Here is a 22,139-nt window from a genome sequence, read left to right as displayed (position 1 = left end):
GAGGAATGTAGGCATCATTTTAATGACCTACACGTGAGAAAAATGGACACTGTCAACCATTTGTTGCGCGTGTTTCAGATTGCGGACATCCCACAGCTGAGTACGTATGAGAATAAGAGAATACTTGTACGACTTAGAAAACTGATTATTGGCAAGACTGGTATCCATAATGCTCTTCTGTTCTTTTCTGGCCTTTCCCCAGCTCCCAACGAATGTGAGTTCAATCAGCAGGCTCATGTTGCTTGACTGGAGAGACTGAGGGAAGCAAGTGGTGTGTATACAGCAGAACAGAAGTACTATTGTAGCTTTAAAAGTTAAATGCAGCTTTTTTTGGTCTTCTATACAGTTGTATCAAATTGAGCATGCATATACCAACTGTAAAACCATGTATGCATGCATTAGTCTGCAGCACAAACCAGCTGTAAGAGTCCAATATTAGACTGTAGTCAGAGATTGTGGGTTCAAATACCATGATTCCCAACTGTACAATACTGTTATTTCTTCAGTAATATTTAGTCAGTTAAAAACTCTACACCAGTGGCACAGATGCCCTGCTGTAAACTGCAATCTGTACAACTGGAACAAGCATAAGTGCAATATATGCACATTTAAAGGACTACTTTCAGTAATCTGTAGTACAGTATGCATCTGTTCGGAAGTATACTTAAATGTAATACTTCAGATAAGAGTTGTATAATTGTATTAAAGCACTGTATATCACATAGGATGGTCCCAATTTTATCTCTTTTTCCATGCCCCAACCTTTCTCTCTCTTTTTTATCTTCTACTGTGTGTCCTTAAAATGTCTCCATGTCATCTATGTGTCCCACATCACTAAATGCTACAAAGCACAGTAAGGTAGGCCAGCTCCAGTGGATCAGGCTGCCCCTGCTTCACCAGCTAAGGCACCGATGCCCAGCACATCTGGGAGCCAACCTAGCAGCATTGCCTCTGCTGCCCTTGCACTACCTGTGCCCTCAGGTAGTACTGCCCTGGAAGCTGGTGCAGTGGCACCCTCCAGGAGCAGTGGCAGAGGTGGTAATTTTATCACTCGAAGAGAGATGCCAGGGATGGGGTGTAGGGTCATGCACCGCACCACTGGTGCACTCCTGACTCGGATGGAGAGCCTGCTCTCCCTCATGGCCCATAGAAGAATGTGATAGTGATGACAGTCCAGTGGCAGAGGACTCAGTTCTCACTGTCTCCAACCTCGATGTCCATAAGTCTGCATTGTCCCCTCCCTCACCCCAGTCATGGTGTCCTCCAACCTTCTGTATCCATCACCACCCCTATTTTGTCTTGTTTGCATTTGCCTCCTCACCTAACCAACTTATCTGACTCAGACATAACTACTTTCCCTTACCCAGCACTCCTCTCTTACTGAATTAAAAAAAAAAATAAGCACCTGTCTCACAAAAAAATGATTGCACCATATATAGCTCTCCATTTCATACACATGTCTTCCTGACATACTCAATGCAGTCCAACTGGCTATACAACAATGATTATGGTGCTGTCACCCCTGACTCTGGAAGTTGTTGTTCTTTCTGCTTTTTCCGGTTAGGGGTCGCCACAGTGGAACTCCGGTCCGCTAATTATTGACAGTAGATTTTTACGGTGCCAGCTTGATGCCCAACCTTCAATGAAGGCACGCCCATTCACGCATGTCTTTCGAATGCCACTCGACCGCGGGGAGGACATGCAGACTCCACACAGAAGGCGCTCCAGCCGAGAATCGAACAGGAGAACCTCTTGCTGTGAGGCGACAATACTACTGCTACACCACCGCGGCTTCACCCCTATCTCTGGAAGTGACAGTCCAAATTCAGCTAATATTATGCACATATGATCAGTATTTACTGTGAGGAAAGGGATAGCGATCGATCTTTCCTACCTCCCGCTTGTACATTCCTGTATTCCTTACACTTTGTCTTCCCCCTGCTTGCTCCCCAATTTATCACTTTCCTATCTACCCCATTTTAACACCTATAATCTGGTCAAAAACAGAATCGCACACAACACAAATAAATAGCAGGAAAAGCTGAATGGATCCCTTCACTTTTGGCCTCTGTGTTTATGAGGAGTTTTGCATCACACGGCAATTCCAAGCAATGTTCCACGGTGGTACAATGTTGTGGTTATCAACACTCAATCTCGCTTAATCCCGCTGATATGCCAACACACAGCAACACACGTACTATAAAGAATTAATGTCACTCTATTATCCCTGATTATTTAAAAGTGTTAAAAATCTTACATACACCTGGATTCGAACCCAGTATCATCTGGGCTCAAAAAAAATGTGTCAATGCAATTACAACTGCTGCCACAGAGTCAGTCAAGCAGCAGGTGTGTTCTATAGACTTAATACTAACTGTCAGACTTTAGCAATGCAGCTCACGTTTGTATACTGCTTAGCTACATGCAAACAGGGAAAATATATCTTGCATGCGCAAACACTTTGTCAACCATCTCGCAAACTAGTTGTTCACCTAGCTATGGAAAACTAATTATTATTATTATATATTCCTGCTATTTACAGTCCATTTCATGTCTATGACATAAAATTACATGTGGAAACAAACTGAGGGCCATATCTAATGTCACATATTTACAATAAAGCCATGTGTTGCCTCCCCCCATGCACTGCAACTCTGGTGTCTCAGTACTTTTTTCATACATATATCACCTACACTACAGAAATGAATATTAAATGTTGTATGACATGCAATGCACATCAATCTGTTAATATGCAGATATAATTATTGACCCATAAGCCTAAAATGCCTTATCTGCAAGGCTAAGGAAGGGATCAACATGGACCTTATCCACAGGGGCAACACACTTGATCCAACCCATTTTGGTTTTATCAAGGGTAGATCTTGCTTACTGAACCTAGTGGACTTCTTTGATAATGACCCCAAGGACCTGGATGAATGATAACAGGAAATACTGCTATGTTGATTTACTCAAGTCCTTTCATACTATCTCCCATTCTGGTATTATACAGATACTCTCCCATCTGCGGTTCACCCATGTATTACTGGATGGACAGCCAACTGGCTCACTGACAGAATGCACACTGCCGAAGTTGGGGACTGCACCTCCACCACTAGACCACTTACCAGTAGAATACCATAAGGATCTGTGATGGTCCCTTAACTGTTTGGAAACTACTTCTCTGAAGTCCAGGCAAAGGAAGATGGTTCCAGGTGTAAGGGCTTATCAAGATTGCAGATGACTGACAACTGGACACAGTTATACAGAGTCCCCTAACTAGGTTACCATTATACAGAAGGGACTGACACAGACAAATGACTAGTGCCAAACTCACAGACTGAACCTTAAAGCAAAAAATGTCTCACTGTTCCCTTTGGCAATGAAGTACTGCTGCTAATTATGATACACATAGCACCTCTCTAAGTTCAGACACACTGTTGCGAGACATGGGAACACACGTTCTACATTGTTCACCTCATAAATAAGGCCATCACATCCAATACCAAGAAGGTCATAACTCTGCTGTATTCTACCCTTATCAAACCATTGAGTACAATGCTCCCTTCTGTCTGTACCTCGCCAGACACCTGCAGCAACTGGAGAAAACACAGAGGTTTGTGATTGGCAGAATCCAGGGCCTTCAAAACCTGACAAACATGGAAAGAGTGAAAGGCCTGTCCCTGTACTAAGTATTATGCAGGCTGCTGAGAGGTGATGTATGTCTGGGACAAGAATAACTTGCTCCAGGGATCTCAACCTAGCCTGTGACATAAACAGAACATGCTGAGGAGACAGATATACCACCCAGCAATAGCCAATCCTCTGTAACAGGATCCCACTGCATGTGAATCACTGCTCCTCAATGACCTTATTCAAGAGCAACCTTGACAACTGGATGGGTGATTGTAAATTCACGTCTGGGGTGACACCTATGTCCCTCATGGACAGGGCCAGTCAGTGCTGATCTCAAAATCGCTGTGCTAACAATGACCATCTAACTATGCTCATTAATGGTATTTGTGTTTTTAAACAGCTAGGCTTGTATATGCCCTAGGGCAATTAGGCTAGTAACCTCCTATGAACCTATGAAGCCTCCTATGAACCTATATAGGCCTCCTAACATCTCCATTACAACATGTCCTGCTAATATCCACTATAAGTTGACCACCAGTCTTGTAAAAGTCAGACTTGTGCTGTGGAGCTTGCATAAAGTACTAAGTTCTGTAGTCTGTGTACTTAGATAGGTGTTCTGTTTTCACTGCAGTCAAGTGTGTGTGTGTGTGTGTGTGTGTGTGTGTGTGTGTGTCTAGCCTGAAGAGCATCCTTCAGTTATGATTCCATTCCCGTGGCTTGACAGTGTTTTGATACTTGCACATGCCTACACATCCACTTCATGCAGACCACCCAACATCTTTTCTCCAACATGCCGTGCTGATGTTATCCATTAAAAGTTGACCTGTAGTCTTGTAAAATTCAAACTTGAGCTATGGCGATTGCCTAAAATACAGAGGTCTGCAGTCTGTGTGCTTACATAGGTAGGGGTTCTATTCTCACTGCAGTCAGCTGGGGTGTTTGTGTGTGTGTGTGTGTGTGTGTGTGTGTGTGTGTGTGTGTGTGTGTGTGTGTGTGTTTCTACTTTTGCTTGACATTACAGAGAGCCTTTTACACCAGCATGTGGGACACTGTTATTACAACAGTCTCCTTACCAGACACTGCTGATGACATCAGCTATATCTGATGTCTGAATGTGTACTATTCCCACCAGGGCAGGTTCAGAGGCTGGCCTGGAGGACAGGCAAAAGCCAACTCATCCTATATGATCCAGATTACAGTAACATGTCTTTCAGTCTATCCACATAAGTCATGGCATTGTTTGTAGGCCCTGTGTTTTCTTGGTGAGAAACACCTGTGGTCCCTCCAGCTGCTGCATGTGTCTGGTGAAATATATGCATAAAAGAGCATTATACTCTACTAGTGTTCTGATGAGGTTAGGTGTGGACACTTGGTGAAAGTGCGAACAGATGTCCAAGTGGCAGCCTCCAGGATGTCCCTGGTGGGGACTCCTCTGAGGAAAGCTGCAGAAGTGGAGGTTGCTCTAGTTGAGTGTCTCCTGACCCCCTTGGGGGAGGCTTTCCATGTTGTTTGTAGCAGAAATGGATGCGGTGTGCTATCCATTTGGAAATGGTTAGTTTGAAGATGGCTTTGCCTTCTGCTCCTGTAGCAAAGCTAACCAGCAATTGATCAGACTTTCTGAAGGATTTAGTCCTGTCTAGATAGAATCTGAGCTGTCTGTGCACACATAGAGAGTGCAGAATCATTTCCCCTTTGTTCTGGGGATTAGGAAAAAAGGTGGGCAAATGAATGGATTGTTTGAGAGCCACACTGCACACCACCTTGGGCATGAAGGATGGGTTATAGTTCTGAGGGATACCCTGTCAGCATGGAAGGTGATGAAGGGTTCAACAGCCATGAGCGCATGCAGCTCAGAGACTCTTCTGGCTGAAGTGATGGCCAGAAGGAATGCTGTCTTCCAGGGCCAGAAGGAATGCTGTCTTCCAGGAGAGAAATGTTAGCTTTGCAGAAGAAGCTGGTTTGAAAAGGGGGAGGGTGAGCTTTTCCAATACAAAGTTAAGGTCTCAAGCTGGAGTTGGTGCCCTTCTGGGTGGCCTCAATTTGCTAGCCCCTCTTAGAAACTGTTTGATCAAAGGGGCTGCTCAGGGGAAAAATGAGCAGAAATAGCAGAGGCATGAATTTTTATAGAGGAGAAAGAGAGACCACTGTATAGTAGGTCAGCTAAGTAATCCAGGATGAGGGGGAGGGAGTGCTGCACAGTATTGGCTCCCTTAGCCTGGATTCAGGTGCAGAACCTTTTCCATTTGTCAGCATAAGACTTTCTGGTGCTAGGATGTCTGGTATCAGGGATAACATCTAGAACCTGCTTACTGAGGTTGGCAGATTGGTTCGGGGTTAGGGAATAAGCCAACCTGCCAAATTGAGTGTCTGCAATCGGGGATGCATGAATTCCCCTTCCCTCTGGGTCAGGAGGTTTGGAATCTGAGGAAGATGCCATAGGAGCAGTGGGGACAGGCTGTGCAACAAGGGGTACCAATGCTGCCACGGCCAGTCTGGAGCTATAAGAATGGTCCTTGGTTTTTCCTCCTTTACTTTGAGCAGTGCCCTGGGAATGAGAGGTAGTGGATGAAAGGCATAGACCACTAGACTGACCCAGGAGAAGGACAGGGCATCCACCTTCCAAGCCATGCAGTGATGCTCCCTGGTGCAGAATTTGCTGAGCTGATAATTGGTTTGGGAGGCAAAGAGGTCGACCTTCGGGGTGCCCCATTTCTGAGTTATTAGGGTGAAGGTTCTTCTGTTGAGCTGCCACTCGTGTGGGTCTAGAAGATTTCTGCTTAAATGGTCTGCAAGAGTTGAGAGAGCCTGGTAGGAATTACGCTAACAGGTGTAGTAGCATGGCAGAGGCTGTGTGCCAAAGGGTCATAGCCAGCCTGCATAGAGGGTAGGAGTGAGCACCTCCCTGCCTGTTGATATACCACATCACAGTGGTGTTGTCTGCTTTGATCAGGAGAGCCCCTGGAGAGAGAAGGGGCTTGAAAGCTATCAAGCATGCTGCCCAGCCATCATCTCTTTTTGACTGATGCGCAGATGGATTTGCTGTGGGCTCCATTGGCCCTGTATGCACTTGCAGTCCAGGTGTGCACCCCAAGCATAGTCTAATGCGTCTGTGGTGAGGGTCTGGGTGGCAGGGGTGGTGAGAAAGGCAGACCCTTGTTGTGGGAGCATGATGTTGCCCACCAAAGAAAATTTTTTCTGAGACAAGGAATTATAGGTAGATGAGTTTCCAGGTCTTAAGAGTGTTGACAGCAAAGGCTTTTTAGATATCATTGAAGTTTCCTCATATGCAGTCTGGCATATGGAATGAGTAGTATGCAAGGTGCCATGAACCCCAGAGCTTGCAGGATCTTCCTTGCAGATAGCTGGGGCATGGTGGTTAGTTGAAAGAAGTAGGCTGTCAGGAAAATTTGTTTTTCTGGTGCAAGGAATGCCATCTGGGGTGCTGTGTCCAGGCTTGTTCCCAGGAAGATAATCCCTTGGGTGGGCATCTGTTTGGATTACTTTTCATTGACTGTGTACCCTAGGGAGGTTAGCAAGGTCTTTATAAAGGCCAGGTGGTTGAGTAGCTTTTCCTGGCTGTCTGCCTGAATAAGGCAGTCATCTAAGTATGGGTAAGTCTGAATATTTCTTTGTCTGCAAAAGGCAACGGCTGGAGCCAGACATTTTGTGAAAACTGTGGGAGCAGTAGATAAGCCAAAGGGAAGCACAGAGAACTGAAAGTGTTGAGAGCCTGCCCTGAAGCGGAGATGTTTCCTGCATGATTCCCTGATAGGAATATGGAGGTAGGCCTCTTTTAGATCTAGTGTGGTTAGACAAGCATCCTTGGAGGGCATGGGTAGCAGCTGATGGAGGGTGAGCATTTTGAATTTTGGGATCACCAGAAAGGTGTTTAGAATGGATAAATCGAGGATGGGGTGCCAGGTGCCCTCTTTTCTGGGTACCAGAAAAACTCTGGAGTAGAAACCTTGGCCTTTCGGTTCTGCGGGAACGTGGTCTACTGCCCTCATAGAGAGCAAGGAAAGGATTTGCTTTTTAACCTCTGTCCATTGGTTTGGTGGTAGATCTGGGAACCCTTTTTTCGGTTGGAAGGGTGTGGAAGGAAAATTTGTGTCCCTGGGACACTATGTTCAGAACTCAGTGGTCATTGGTAATGGTGGCTCAAGTGCTTGTGTGAAAGGAGAGTTTTCCTCCTAGGGGTACGTGCAGGTGGGCAGAGGGCGGGGGTGGTGGAGGTGAGAGTTTTTATCATAAGGGGGTGGCTTAGAACTCCCTGGTTTTGAAGTCGAGGTAGTTCATTGCTTACGTCTCTGCATTCCTTGTGGCTGCTGTTGGGGGGTTCTGGTTCCCCGGGGCCTAGGATGGAGTGGCTTACAGGGAGCAGGAAGGACCAGTGTTTGGTGCTACAATGCCTGCTGAACCTAGGTGGCTGCATCTGCAAGAAATCCTTAACTGTTTGCATACATTTTGCTTTTTCTTTTTAAGACCTCTTCTGCCTTAGTGCCAAATAAGTTATCTCTGTGCAAGGGGACATCCAGCAATTTAGATGTGACATGGTCTGGCTGGGGCTGTTCCTTAAGTCACGCATGCCTTCTAATGACAGATCCGGTGACTGCTGCCCTGCAAGAAGCTTCTAGGGCATCAAATCCACAGTGGAAGGTGTATTTAGTTACTTGAGATGCAGAATGCATTAACTCTTGTAATTCTTTAGATTCTGCCCAAGCAGGAAAGGTAGACATTTTTTGTTTAAGGAGTTCCAGGGTATGTTGCTGAAATTTCAGCATATGGAACTGACAATTTAGTGCCCTGATAGGAAGAGTAGCTGAGGTGTATACCTTTTTACCCCATCTGTCCAGTGCTCGGGAATCTCTATCTGAGGTGGTGGGAATCTTAGCAGAGGTTGCTTTAATCCCTTTAGGTCCTTGAGAAATTATCTCAGGGTCAGCAGTAGGATTTTTAAAAATAAATTTGTGTGAGTCAGGGACTCTGTAGTACCTCTCTGGTTTTCTGGGTGCAGGAGGGAGGGTGTCAGGAGTCAAGCTGGAGTCCATGAAAACATCCTCCACAACATCCAGGACTGGGGGGATGGCCAAGGGTCTGTGCTGTAGAAGACCTAGGAATTCCCTGAGTCTCTTTTTAGACTGAGGGTAGTCTTGACTCTCCTATTAAAAATGCTTTCTTAAGGTATGCAGGGTTACCCCAAAGGAAAAATCCTCTGGTAGAGAGGCTGAAGGAATGGAATCCTCTGCATCAGAATCCTCATAAGTAGAGAGGGGTTGCATGTCTTCATATTCAGATGCATCAGATTCATCTGACTCTTGTTCAGACAAAACTAAAAGGGACAGATCTCTTTTCCTTTTGGATGGAGTAGCTTGGCTTCCCCTGATCAGCATGATAAGGTCTTCCGCCATTTTAAGCATTTGAGACTGAGGCAAGGAAGCAGGCATCTGAGAGTGGGTCGTTGGTTTCTTGAGTGTGGTTCATACCCTGGGCCTTAAAAACTCGGTAGTAGGCCAACCGGCACTCGTGCGAACTGCTTCTGCTTCGGGCTCCACGGCAAGAAAGACTGATGTAATGGTGTCAGCTGCCTTACTTTATACTACTGACGACCTGACATCAGCCCTGAAGTGACAGCAACTGATGCAGAAATACTAAGTCTCTGGTATTCGGGCCGGCCGAGGGCTACCCTGGCAGGGACAACCCAATGTGATGACTGCAACAGTGAAACACTAAAAACATCCAAGGAAGTTGGCTCCAAGGCTGGGGTAGGAGCCGAGCTCACCCGAGCTGATGGCCTGAGAGGCATATTCGGATCCGACAACTGTCCAATTCGACTCCCCTCCCCAGACTGGACTGGAGAGCATCAGCTCTTAGACTCCTTGAGTTTGGATGGAACTGAGGACACTGGCGCAATAGTCGGATCTGAAGATTCTGTGATAGGTCTCGGTTCCAATGGTTCCACTACAATCAGTTCTGGACATTCTGGCTCCGAGGTCAAAGATCGGATAGGAGGAGGAATCAACAGTGAAAGGGAAGCTTTGGTCGGTTCTGAAACCCTATGTCTGGCGAGTTTGGCAATCGCCGGTGTCCATAACAGCCTCTGCACCACACAATCCACATCATAATCAGACAGGCTCCTAGAAGATCAAGGGGATGGAGCAGGAGATTTGGAGGGCTGCAACAATCGAAACCTTAGACTGGGAGATATTGGTTCCAATTCAGTAGACCGGCTCTGCAAATTAAATTCCAATGGCAACGAAACTGAAGGAGCCGAGGTAGAAGGCTTTACAGGCCCAACAGACTTGAGGTCCGAAGATGAAACTTTTGGCAATTTTTTTAGATAGCTCCGACTGAGCATTTGCTGATGAGGACCTTTTACCAGACCTGTCTGATTTTGAAGAGGGGGACTGGCCCGACTTTAAAGGACCCTAACCTTCTTCGATTGCTTCAGAAAAAGGGGTCTTCAACAAGCCTCTCAGAATGAGTTTGTTTTTTTCTTTCTAATAATACCCTGTGGCTAAGAGAGTGACAGATGGCACGAGGTGAACTGCTCCAAGACAGTGCACAAAAATGGTATATCCATCAGTAAGAGACATTTTTTGACTACACCTGATACCTTTTTAAACCCAAAGGGTTTAGCTTCCTTGGAATCCTTTGAAGACATTATACTAATCAGCAACAACAACAGGAAAGCACCTAACAAACTACAGAAAAAATTACAACAATATATATATATATATATATATATATATTCTGCTACTACTATTTTTTTAAACAAGAATAACAACGATCAGGCAAAAACACAAAGTGAAAGGCCCTCTAACTTAAACAGGCAAAGGCAGCCCTCTAACTTAAACGAGCTAGCCTTGAGGAATTTAAGGAGGGAAAACAATGGAAAAGCCCTACAAGTCAAATGGGCTAAGGCAGTTCTCAAATTTAAATGAACTAGCCAATCTAGTTAAAGGAGGAATATAGAAAAAAAAGGAAAGGAAAGCCCTCTAACTAAAACGGGCTTTCAAGAATTAAATCTGAAACCAGGATAGGGGAAGTAAGGCCTTACAGGAAAAATAACGGCCAACAGAAATAACAACTCAGAAGAAAAACAAAAGCACACAATTTACTTAGTAAATACTAAATATAATAAAAACAGTTTAAAATAGCTAACTATTTTCCAAAATATGTAGAAGAAAAATCTACTTATCCAGAGCCTGTAGGAAGAGCACATGACCTTGTTTAGTGGCAAACGAGATATGGGGAGCTCTCCTAATGCATGATGGGATAGGGTTTAGCCACGAGCGAGTGGAAGACCTTGAGCTTTTGTATAAGGTAGAGTCAAAACCAAGGATCGGTTCCGAAGCCAACCTACTGAGAATGAAGGAGAGATAGGACATCACATCAGGTAGTTTAGGGACAGGCATGATGAAATAATTAAACATTGCTATGGTAATACATATCCCTTACTGAACATATCATTTAATTGTATATATACTTTCTTATAGGCAATATTCATTTGATTTAATGACACTTCCTCATAAGCATCAGATTGTAAAATCCCTAACATCCTGTTATTAGAGACATGCAGGTCCATAACAACTAAACTGCCCCTTTATTCTGGCTTCATTGTTCTTATTCTCTGGTTCTTTTAAAAAAAAAACATAAGTTGGTATTCATCCTCCATCATGTTTGCTCCCTTTTTCTATCTTACTTTCATCATATTTCTAAAATCCAGTTCACACATTTTTTCAGACAAGACTAATGTCGGATGTAAGGAGGGGGTTAAACATACTAGGGACCCGGCATGTATTATCCAGAGTACTTTCATTATTAAAGCACAATTTCAAATTTATCCTCCTTAAAAACATTTTCATGTCCAATAACATTTCCGTTAGCTGAGTAGCCCCAGAGGGAACAAAGGTTAAACCTTTGGACAACATATTAGCTCCGGATATATCAATAACAGTACTAGAAAAATTATATATTTTAAAGTCCTGCTTTGAATTGCAAATGATCGTTAAAGTGGGTGGCTCACTGACAAAAATAGGTTCATTAATTCCCAGGTCAGTTGCTGTTCCGCCATCACAGTGTATTTCATAAATGGCCGTACACTCGCCTACTATTTCCGCTTCCGGAAGTTTGTCTGTGATTGGTTGTTCATAGATGGTTGCACCCATTGGGATATGTTCCATTGGTTTCCATGGTGAGAAGTATGAAAATCCTGCTGTTGATACTGAATTTGTTGTTACTGTTTGTCCCACCTCTCCTTAATACGTTCAACCTTCTTACAGGGGGAGTCTCCTGTATTTCACAATTACCACCCTCCTCTTCATAACTACTTTGCTGACCATTGCTTCCTGTACTCATGTTAACGTCAGGACTGTTACTATAATCAGGACTATTAAAAGTTCCCCTCCTTCTTCCTTAAACTTGGGAATGAGGAGGTATTGGGTAGTGTTTACCTTTGGCATAATCATTACTATCCCTATCCAATTTTCGGATTTTCATGAGGTGCATTTTGCTCACATGCTGCTCTGTATTGTTGAAAATGTGCATATGCTCAATTTTTATTTTCTCATAGTCAAGGTCCCTTTTTAACTCCATATCTAGGGGATTCAAATCCTGTGCCAAAAACCCAATCAATTTATTATTAGCCCGAACTAAGATTTCAAGAAACTCACACCCCACTCGGTTAAAAAACTCAAGAAGTTCCAGGTGTAAGGGAGAATTAGGTTCAAGCCCCGTAGGGTATCTCCAAATTCGCAACCCTTTAGAAATTTGCTTTCTCTTGATGCAGTCAATAAAACAGATATTTTCCAGTTGAAGTTTCTTGTATTTCATCAATTTATAATCTAAAACATCAAGTTTCTCATAAATTGTTCCTTTCGAGGACTGCGGTGCAATCCCCAGTTCAAAACCATTACAAAGCCACTAATTCAAATTAGGAATACTGCATTGATAAACATAGTTATCAGCTGGTCTATATCAGTATTAGTCTATCCGAAAATCTTGATCTTAAGCCAGGTGGGTGCAAAATTCCATTGCTATTAGGTACTATACCGTTTCCATGAATATAATACTCATTGGTAGAACGATCGTTACCAGCTGCAGAAAAAAAGGTGCCATTCGAAGCACACAATCCTTGTTCTTCAAGCCTCTTGACCACATCGGCTAAAGCATCCACCTTCCAGGTTAGCTGCGAAATAAGGAGGGTGAGATCACCCACAGAAACATTCATATTATAACCACTGGCCACATTAGATCCAAATAAATCTTGCGAACCCAGAGCTGTTCCCTCGGCCATGTCACCAAACAAATGAAAAAAGGAAACAAAATACAAACTAATAAATAAAACAAATATAACCAAGCAAAAACAGATCGGGTTATGAAAAATTGAAAACTTTAATGAAAACAATGGTCCAAACACCAAAAACATAAGTACTTTCGTCTGTATCACATAAAAACTCTGGACTTCATCAGACACATTCTCCATCAACACAACAGGTTAAATAATGTACTCAAATCATTAACTGAATCAAATTGACCTTCTTATCCTAATTAATCATGACATCACTTTAATACCTCCCCCTTTTTTTTTAAAAAAATAGCCTTATTTCAACATTCCATCCCTTCAATTTTACATCAAATCCACAATATAAAATTACGTAAAATTCTTGTTATATGATTACATAACAATTATATAAAAATCACATAGACATCATATAAAACAACATATAAAAGAACCGTGAATGATTTTATCCAGGTAAAGCTTTTCTTCTTAACAAGCAATCGATAAAGCAGTAATCATTCAGCCCAGGCCAACTACAGGCATTAAGTTTCAGTTGCCATAGTAACTCCTTTTTCTCCAAGTACAGGTTCCAAGGACCTCCCCTTAGACTGATGTTTATCTTATCTATAGCCATGTATTTAAAGTTGTGGTCTGGGAACTGAATTATGTGTTTTGCCAAAGCATTATTATCTTTTCCTTTCTTAATGCTGTATTTGTGTTCATATATCCTGTCTCTGAACCTGCACTCAGTTTTTCCCACATAAAAACATGAACATCCCTGGCAAGAAGCCAAATATACAACATTTTTTTAAGTTACAATCAAACCTATCCATCAGTTTATACTCACTTCCCTGTACTATAAAACTATTCCCAATACTAATTTTATTACAATAGGGACACCTGACACATTTTATCATACATGTATTGTGACCTTTTGCTCCCAAATTAGGCTTTTCCCATATGTTTTTAAAATGTAATCCCCTTCGAAAAATCAACTTGGGGACCAACCCCACCTTTTCTCTAATGTTCTTATCATATAACAGGATAGTCCAATTTTTTGCAAGTATCTTTTTAACCAATTTATGGTCAGCACTAAATGTAGTTACAAAATTAAATGAAAAGTTAAAATTAACTACTGTACCATTCCATTGTTCTATGTCCCCTAAGTTTTGGTCCATGAAATCCATATTGATCCTCCACACAATATAGGATATTACAGAGTCAACTCAGCATTAAATACACCTTTCCAAGCTCTCCTGATACTTCATCTTAAAATCAGGGGCATCACAATTGTATGGACCAACCATAGCATCAGACTTGTTAGTATCATGCAAGTTGATATCCATATTCATTCTACCAAAACATTCATCCTCAAAATTATCCAAACTAATCTTCAGAATAGGTCTAAATTTAGTGGTCCGATTTCTAATGACCTCCTTTCGAGTGTCAAGCAAGAGCTTAATAGGGTATCCTCTTTTCTTAAACATTCCTATAAGCTTGTAAAGTTCCTTGCCAAAATCTAAATCACAACTCACCAATCTGGATAGTTGAACCATCTGACCCTTCACTATGCTCTTACTTTGATGTTCCGGGTGGCAACTATCATAATGTAAAAGTGTATTAATGATGGACCGTATGTTCAGGTAGATTCTTACGATAAGACTTTGAGGTTTGAGCTGCAACTGTAACATCAAATTAGTGGTATACCTGGTTACATGCACCTCATGCCCCACATTTTATGTGGGGAAGACGGTTAGGAGGTTGCATGTGAGAATTATTGAGCATACTAGAGACATTAGAAATGCAAAAACAACCAGTGTTTTATACACACATAGTCTTGTTTGTGCTACTTTCCAAAAGTTTAATTTCTTTTTAATAGACAGAGTATACACCGATGCCAGGGAAGGTGACCAAGGATCTGTGTTTGCAGGTGAAGGAAATGGAATGTCAACTAAGGCTAAATGCCAAGGTTAAACCAAGCATTAATGAGTTCATTTCCATGGCTGGTGTATTAAAAATGAGGGCCCAATGTATATAAGTGTGTATAAGAAGAAGTGTGTTTTGGCATGCTTAAAGTGTTTAAAAAATATTTGAAGAAGACATCAAAAAATGTTTTTGAAATATGTATATGATACATGCTACGTATTTCAATACCAGCTGAAAAATGCATTTTAATTCACAAGTGTCTTAGTAGTAAGAATTGTGGTTTTAGGCATGACATTTGTGTATATATAAAAATAGTAGTTAGTTTTAATTTATTCAAAGTATTTTATGTGTATTTTAACAGCAGTTTTTATATATAAAATGTTTTTTTCTATGCTAAGAATATAAATATTCAAGTCTTTTTTTTATATGTTAAACAACAGGATATGATGCCAGTACTTGGTTTCTTATTTAAATGCATTTTGAGCTGCACCAATATGACTCTGATGATGCCTGACTGTTAGCAGGCGAAAGCGCTCAGTCTGAGGTGCTTTGTACATGTTGATTTCTTTATATGTTATTAAAGGATCGTTTTGTCTAGCTACACGTTGGTTTGGATTTCTTATTTCATCTCTGGGATTTACCTCTGTTTTTACTGAGGGACATTTTCTTGCTCTTACGGACAAAGGCCTGGCAAACAGAGCAAATTTGTGGTCGTGGTTAGGCCCCTAACAAAAGGGGCACAGGTCGTAAGTATCCTTGTGTGGAATCGGTCTCCCACATTGGCACTTGCCTTTCTTGGATGACATGAAACCCTCACAACAGAAAGCAGTAGCAAGAAAAAAAATAAAAAAAACCCAACAGGGCTCTTATCTGAAACTGGACCATCAGCAAACGACTCGGGTGAACAGATCCAACGATTGAAGATGGTGTTCAGACTGTGACAGAGAAGTTCTGAGGATTGTACGTGCAGACATTGCTTTTATGGCCAATGCACTCCTAAGCCATTTGTGCAACATCTCATGTTCTAGCAGTACTTAAAAGCTCTTGTATACTGGCTGGACTTCGGATCGCCTTTGGTGGAGGATTCCCTCATGTAAAGAATACTGCAACATTAGAATAGAAGGACATCAGTTAATGCTATCAATGTTACAACTGAAAGGGAAAAAAAATCAGACACTTCTCTAAAAGCTTGTGGTTATGGTTACCCATTCTTCTAAGTCGAAGTGTGACTGTCATGAGGTCCAGCGTTTAAAAAATCTAAGCAGTACACTAGAAAAAATACTAATCCTACTGTTAAATCTGCTGCGTTGCAATTCTCTCAAAGAGTAATGATAAAGAAGCCACAACAGACTGTGTGCTACATTTGTCCATTTTATATCAGTATCATTGACGACTCATGTATAATTCAGATTTATTAACAAATGCAACCAAATTATTTTGGCAATAATTCAGTCTCAGTGTTACTAGCATTCAGCAGTAAGCAAAGACTTAACCTCACAGTTTATTCTCATCTCTAGCACTCGTCTACTGAAACGAAACATCAAATCTACACAGTTATTAAAATCTTAGTCTAAATGACTAAAGCAAAGCAATGAAGTAAAACATAAAAATTAATAACCAGCATTCAATAAGAAGCAAAAGAAAGACTGCCAAGGGAAGGGAAAGATTTTGTAATGGAGATTACCACAGATCTGAAGAAGACAACATGTTCTAACATAATAAGTATTTTCTTCATCATCTACTGCAAGTTTTTAGGATAAAACAAATGAAAAATGAATTATGAGCTACTCAGTAGGTGGTCTCTCAGCACATTACTTGACAGTTTTAAATGCAGATCCAGAAAATGAGGTTTTATGCTTACCACCAACACATACTGATCTGAAACACTTAGAATAATAAAATGTTTATTAAAAATCTGCTCTATTAACGCCACAAAGTGAAAACCTTACCTTCTCTGCTGTCTCAAAATACTGTTTTACTAGATCTTCTACTCTCAGTGTCATTCCCTCTGCAGCAGGCTTTTTTACAAGCTTTTCAAAATTTATCTGCTCTTCACCTGCACACAAAAAATATTCTTGTTGAACTACAAAGACATTTTAACTGTAACCTCCTGGTTACATTTTACTAACTTATTTTATTAATCCACTAAGATGATAGAAATTTAGGTGTAAGATGTCTAGGTTTAAATGTACATAAATATGATGCTATCACACACTCACACACACCAGAATAACAAGTGAATTTCACACACACAAAAAGGTTAGAGATAAAACAAGCAAAGAAATATGTTAAGTTGTAGTCAAACCAATCATCCATATCCATGCATTCATTAACAAAACAAACCATCTGTTATACCATACTGACTGCAATCCAGTCACAAAGTTATTCTGGAGGTTATATTTACAAAAAAATGACACCAAGAGAATGTAAACACCGATACAGGACTACACTGTACAAAATGAAGTAAGAAACTTGTTTCTTATAAAACCAGTACTAAAACACAGGTATAGCAGCAATACTGTCATATACTAGACAAAGCTGAGCTCTTGTAAATAAGGCAGAATGTAATGCATATGGGCAGAGAACTACATACAAGTGCACATAGCTTATGTGAACATACATGACGGCAGCAATGTTTGTCAAAAGGCAAATGGTAAGGGCCACATTTCCTAATCTGCAACAACTTGCAATGGAGAAACAAATCCTCTCAACTCATGGTATGAATGCTTTTTCTTAATTGTGCCTGACCCTCTCAAAGCATTTATGCCATGCACTAAAAATAACTAGCTCCTACATGATACTCAAGTGTATCCCTCTCATTTTCATGTTTCCAGAAATTACTCAATATGGCCATCCAAGGTGGTCTACTGTCTTTCCCCTCTCATCTGTCCTGTCTCCTGCCACAGTATTTAAATGACCACTCTTCACTGTTGAAATGGTCACACTATTCAAGTGACCAGTCCAACATCAAAATATAGCACCTTTCTACACACCCCATAATGAATGATATCTCAGTACAGAATTTCATCCTGACACAAAATGGAGCCAGCAGCTAACTTAATCTTCCTCATACTTTTAAAGCCATGTGAAAAATTAAATTTGATAGAGAATGCATATAATAAAGGATGGCAAAAGGATGGGCTAGAGACAGTATACGAAGTCCCGTGGGGATTAAAACGGACTGAAGAATGATGTGTCACATTATCAAGGTAACGTAAAACCGCTAACAGCAGTATAAAACTGGACTATTTGTCATTACCTGGGAAAAATAACAGATACATTCTTACAGTATGGGATGACCTGAGAGAGAACCTTCCTCTGTGAGCCTGCAAATGTAATGTTGGATCCACCTTCCTCCCCCGATTCATCTATTTTCCCTGAAGATCCCGTGTTCTGGTGCTTGCTCGCTCCCTACTAGCACAAAGCACAATGTCATACACTGCACTTCATGTACCAAGCCACTGAAACTGACAGTTCACCCCAAGCACTAAGTAGCCACAGTCCCTGCAAAATAAAGAGTTGGCACCTACATTTTTACAAAATATACAAGAAGTCCAACAGCAGCAGCTGGATGGAGGGGCCATTCAAGAAGAGGTGACAGGCTGGACCTGTTGAGGAGGGTTAACTCACAGTTTCATGGGAGATGCAATAAGAATATATTGTTTATCAGGGTCCCTAGTATTCGGTTCTATGAATGTGAAGAATTCCAGGAAGAAAACCTCAGGGTGAAATAAGACAGAAGGTATTTAAGAGGGTAAGGTTCAGAATGCCAACTACAGAAGTAAAGATATGGTCAGCTTCTAGAATTGCAACCTCATTAACAATGCCTGGTGAATATGCAAAAAGAATGCATGACCACAGCACAAAAGCCTACAGCAGAGACATTTCTGAAGGCAGCACTGAAAGCAGACATTCCCCTGGTACAGTGTCACTTAAAAACAGAACCTTCTAATATACAGGTAGTATAACAGGCCTGGTAGTAAAAAATAATGCACTTAGCAGCCCATGTGAAGAACAGCCTACAAGCCCCTTTCTTCCTGGAGTAAAGACAAACAGCTGATTTATCTTCTGGAACTACTGCGCCAGTTTCAAATAGGATTGAATCTACAGGTATAAATCCAGGATATGAGGGCCACTTTAATTTTTCTTGTTCAAGATTTGGGACGAGATACAGAAATCGAGGAGATGAGTGGACTGTTTCAAAGAAAATTTTGACTACACTTTCAAGAGTAGATATATTGGCTCTAATATATCAAAAACATTATAAATGTGTAAGAAGCTCATCACACTAATAAACATCTGAGTAGGATCACTGTCACCGTAGTCATTATTACTGGGGGACTTTCGAAGATGAAAATGCTTCAGGCTGGACTTCCAGGGGTCCATATCAGTTCAGCCAAAAATCAGTTCAGCGAATGGCATTTTCAGTGCACTTACATCGAACATGTTGTTTTCACTGAACTGTTCATACTGAGATTGTGGTTCAGTGAAGAGTGGGAAATTTGCCCTTTCCCCACTGTAGTGTGATCTCGGAGTTGGTATATATAATTAGCAGGGGGGGAGGGGTACAGCACCCCACATGAGGGAAATTCGATGAACGTCATTTCTTTGTTGAAGTGACAGTTCAACGTAGTGATAAAGACCCAACTTCCAGATCCTTGCACCTTTAGACTAGCCATGCTGATGCCTACCTCCCTGGGATATCAGCATACTCTAAGTACAAAAGTGGCATCAGCCTGTGCCATCTTTAGTTCTTCTTTTGCTCAAGAAGCCTCAGGAAGAGTTTCTTGTCCAGCCCTTAGGCAGACTCTAAGGAATCCGGAGAATCCTCCAACAATCTGACTCTTGTAGATTGCCTCCAGAACAACATGTGAATCCTAGTTTCTTCTCAGACAGCCAGACAGAAAAAAAAATACAGACCTCCTATGACAGCAGATATGGGAGAAAAAGTGATCTAGTACCTATCCCAGCCTTACAATTCTCAAAAGAAAAGACAAACGGAACAAAGGAGAAAGAGGAAGAGAAGATATAATACAGTGATATGACTTGAAAATCTATTGTTACAGTAAGTTCCTCAAACAGCTTTACCATGTTCTTTGCATGTATCAATGCTGAAGTAGTCTTAATTATTGAACATTATATGTTGGGGGGGGGGGTTACTGACCAGGTGTAGGTTGCAGGAATCTCTAAGGGACAGCTATGGTGAAACTCGTCATGCCCTTGGATACTATGTTCAGTTTGCAATGTTGGAGTAAGTCTGAACACTGGATCAACTGAATGCATCCAGGATGTCTTGAGTGCTGTCCCCTTAAATGAAAGTAACTGTATGGAGATTGCAAAATATAGCCTAACATGCCAGAGTAGCAAAGGGTAATGCAGTGGGGTCCAGCCATACTGAAACTGTTGGTTTAAAGACAGCTTTCCTTTTCTTACTGCCTTGAAAGGAAGTTGGTCAGTTTTCCTTCTGTCTTTGTTTTTTTTCTATGCAATATCTCAGTTGTCAATGCACATCCAAAGAATATAGCATTCTCTCACCTCTGTTGTGTAGATAAAAAAAAAAATACTGGCAGCCACATGGACTGTTTATTGTCAACTCAATGACTCCTTTTGACATAAAAAAGAGGTTCATTCATAGACTCACTCTAACCTTAAGAAACACTAGAAAAGGTTCTTTATACATCAGGACATGACGTTCTAAAATCCTCCTTGCAGATGTGACTGCCACTAAAAGGTCTGTCTTACAGGTCAGCAAATTTGGAGGGGGATACTACAACTGGTTTGAATGAACTTTGAGCTGACCTCCACAGAGCAAAATGCAAGTTCTGTAGTGTGTTCATTGCTTTCTAAGGTAGTCTCAGGCAAAACACTTCTTTTAGAAACTGCTCAATTGATTACAAGGATGGCAAAGGGAAATCCATAGGCAGACAGGCTGAGACAGCTGTCAAATGTACCTACACCAAGACATAGGTCAAATCCTGCTCCAAACAGCTTAATAGGTACTGCAACATCACTAACACTTGTAGAAACGAAGTTGTGAGTCCTTTTTTGGCATCACAGATATAATCTACATTCAGCTAGGTAGGAATTCCTAGCAGTAGGCTTTCTAGTTTTCCTCATGACTTTAAGCATGTCCTCTGAGAAATGGTGTATAGTAACAAGGTCAGTTAATCCAGCAGGCTGTCAATCTGAGTGCTTCTAGAATTGACTGTAACAGGGATGCCTCCCTGAGTTTTCTGAAGAGGTTTTGATGCTGAGGCAGAGTGTACTGTTTTCCACTTTTCATCTTCAACAAGAGAGAGAGAACCAGTGCTGCTTTGGTCAAATGGGTGCTGGTAACAGCATATCTGGCCTCTTCTCTCCTACTTTCAGGATCACCTTGGAGTGAAGAGGGATTGGAGGGTAAGGATACAGAGAAAGAATTACCCATCTGAAGGAGATGATGCGCATTGCCTTAGCCTTTCAGTATGGCACTCTGGAAAATATATATTTTATCTGTTGCTTGGAGAAGCAGAGATCTACTTTTGGTCCACCTCATGTGTAGACCAGTTGGGGAAAAATATCCCTGTCCAATATCTGTTCATGCTGTCCCAATCCACCAGTCAATTTCAGTTGAGCAAGGATGCATGAGGCCTTGAAATACATGTTTGATTCTAGTGCTGTCCACTAAGCTTGCATCACCTGCTTGCAAAGTTGATATGAGTGCATTCTTCCCTGTTTGTTTTATGGAGCACACCTCTGTAGTGTTGCCTGCTACCAGGTGTAGAATCCCTGGTTTCCTAAATAGTTAAAAATCCCTTAATGCCAAGATCACAGCCAACGCCTTCTTTATGTTGATGTGGCTCCTGAGCTACTTGCTGTCTCAAATGGCCATTATTTTGAGCTTGCCTGATTGGGCTCCCCCAAGCTGTACCAGAGTCATCTGTGGTCAGTGTTTGACTCTTGTGTGCCTGTGTAAATGGCACATTGAGGTTCCTGTCGGCACCCTATGCCCCTCTAAGGTGTCACAGTAAATTCCTCCTGTGAAGTCTTGCCAGGGCAGCCATAAGAATGGTGGATGCCATGCACCCTAACATCCTCATGTAGTCCCTCACAGAATCTTTGTTCCTCTGAGTAATCCCTTGAAAGAACTGATACAGTCAGTCCAACCTAACTTGGGGAAGGAATGTCTTCTGGTTGCATGATTCTACCAGTGCAGCCAAAACATTAACATCCTGAGGAGTGTTCTGGACTTGGATAAGTTGAGGAAGACAGATTCAGGTTCTGGATAAATCCAACGAGCAGGGAAGAGCCCTCTCTTTAC

The 22,139-nt window shown here is 41.7% G+C and overlaps 1 protein-coding gene across 2 annotated transcripts in view; it reads right to left on the bottom strand.

The window, feature by feature from the left end:
* The window catches only part of MRE11 (MRE11 homolog, double strand break repair nuclease), a 1,653,959-nt gene that overhangs the window by 938,034 nt on the left and 693,786 nt on the right, over positions 1-22,139 (bottom strand). For both annotated transcript variants that reach the window (XM_044072642.1, XM_044072643.1), the window contains exon 12: positions 16,789-16,895. In XM_044072642.1, the coding sequence (XP_043928577.1) occupies positions 16,789-16,895 (107 nt within the window). The remainder of the gene's footprint in view (positions 1-16,788; positions 16,896-22,139) is intronic.

This window comes from Protopterus annectens, chromosome 5.part0 (assembly GCF_019279795.1).
Source record: "Protopterus annectens isolate FY-2018-M chromosome 5.part0, PAN1.0, whole genome shotgun sequence".
NCBI classification, from domain to species: domain Eukaryota; kingdom Metazoa; phylum Chordata; order Ceratodontiformes; family Protopteridae; genus Protopterus; species Protopterus annectens.
The sequence above is the reverse complement of the archived record's forward strand: the minus strand, read 5'-3'. Positions and strand labels throughout refer to the sequence as shown.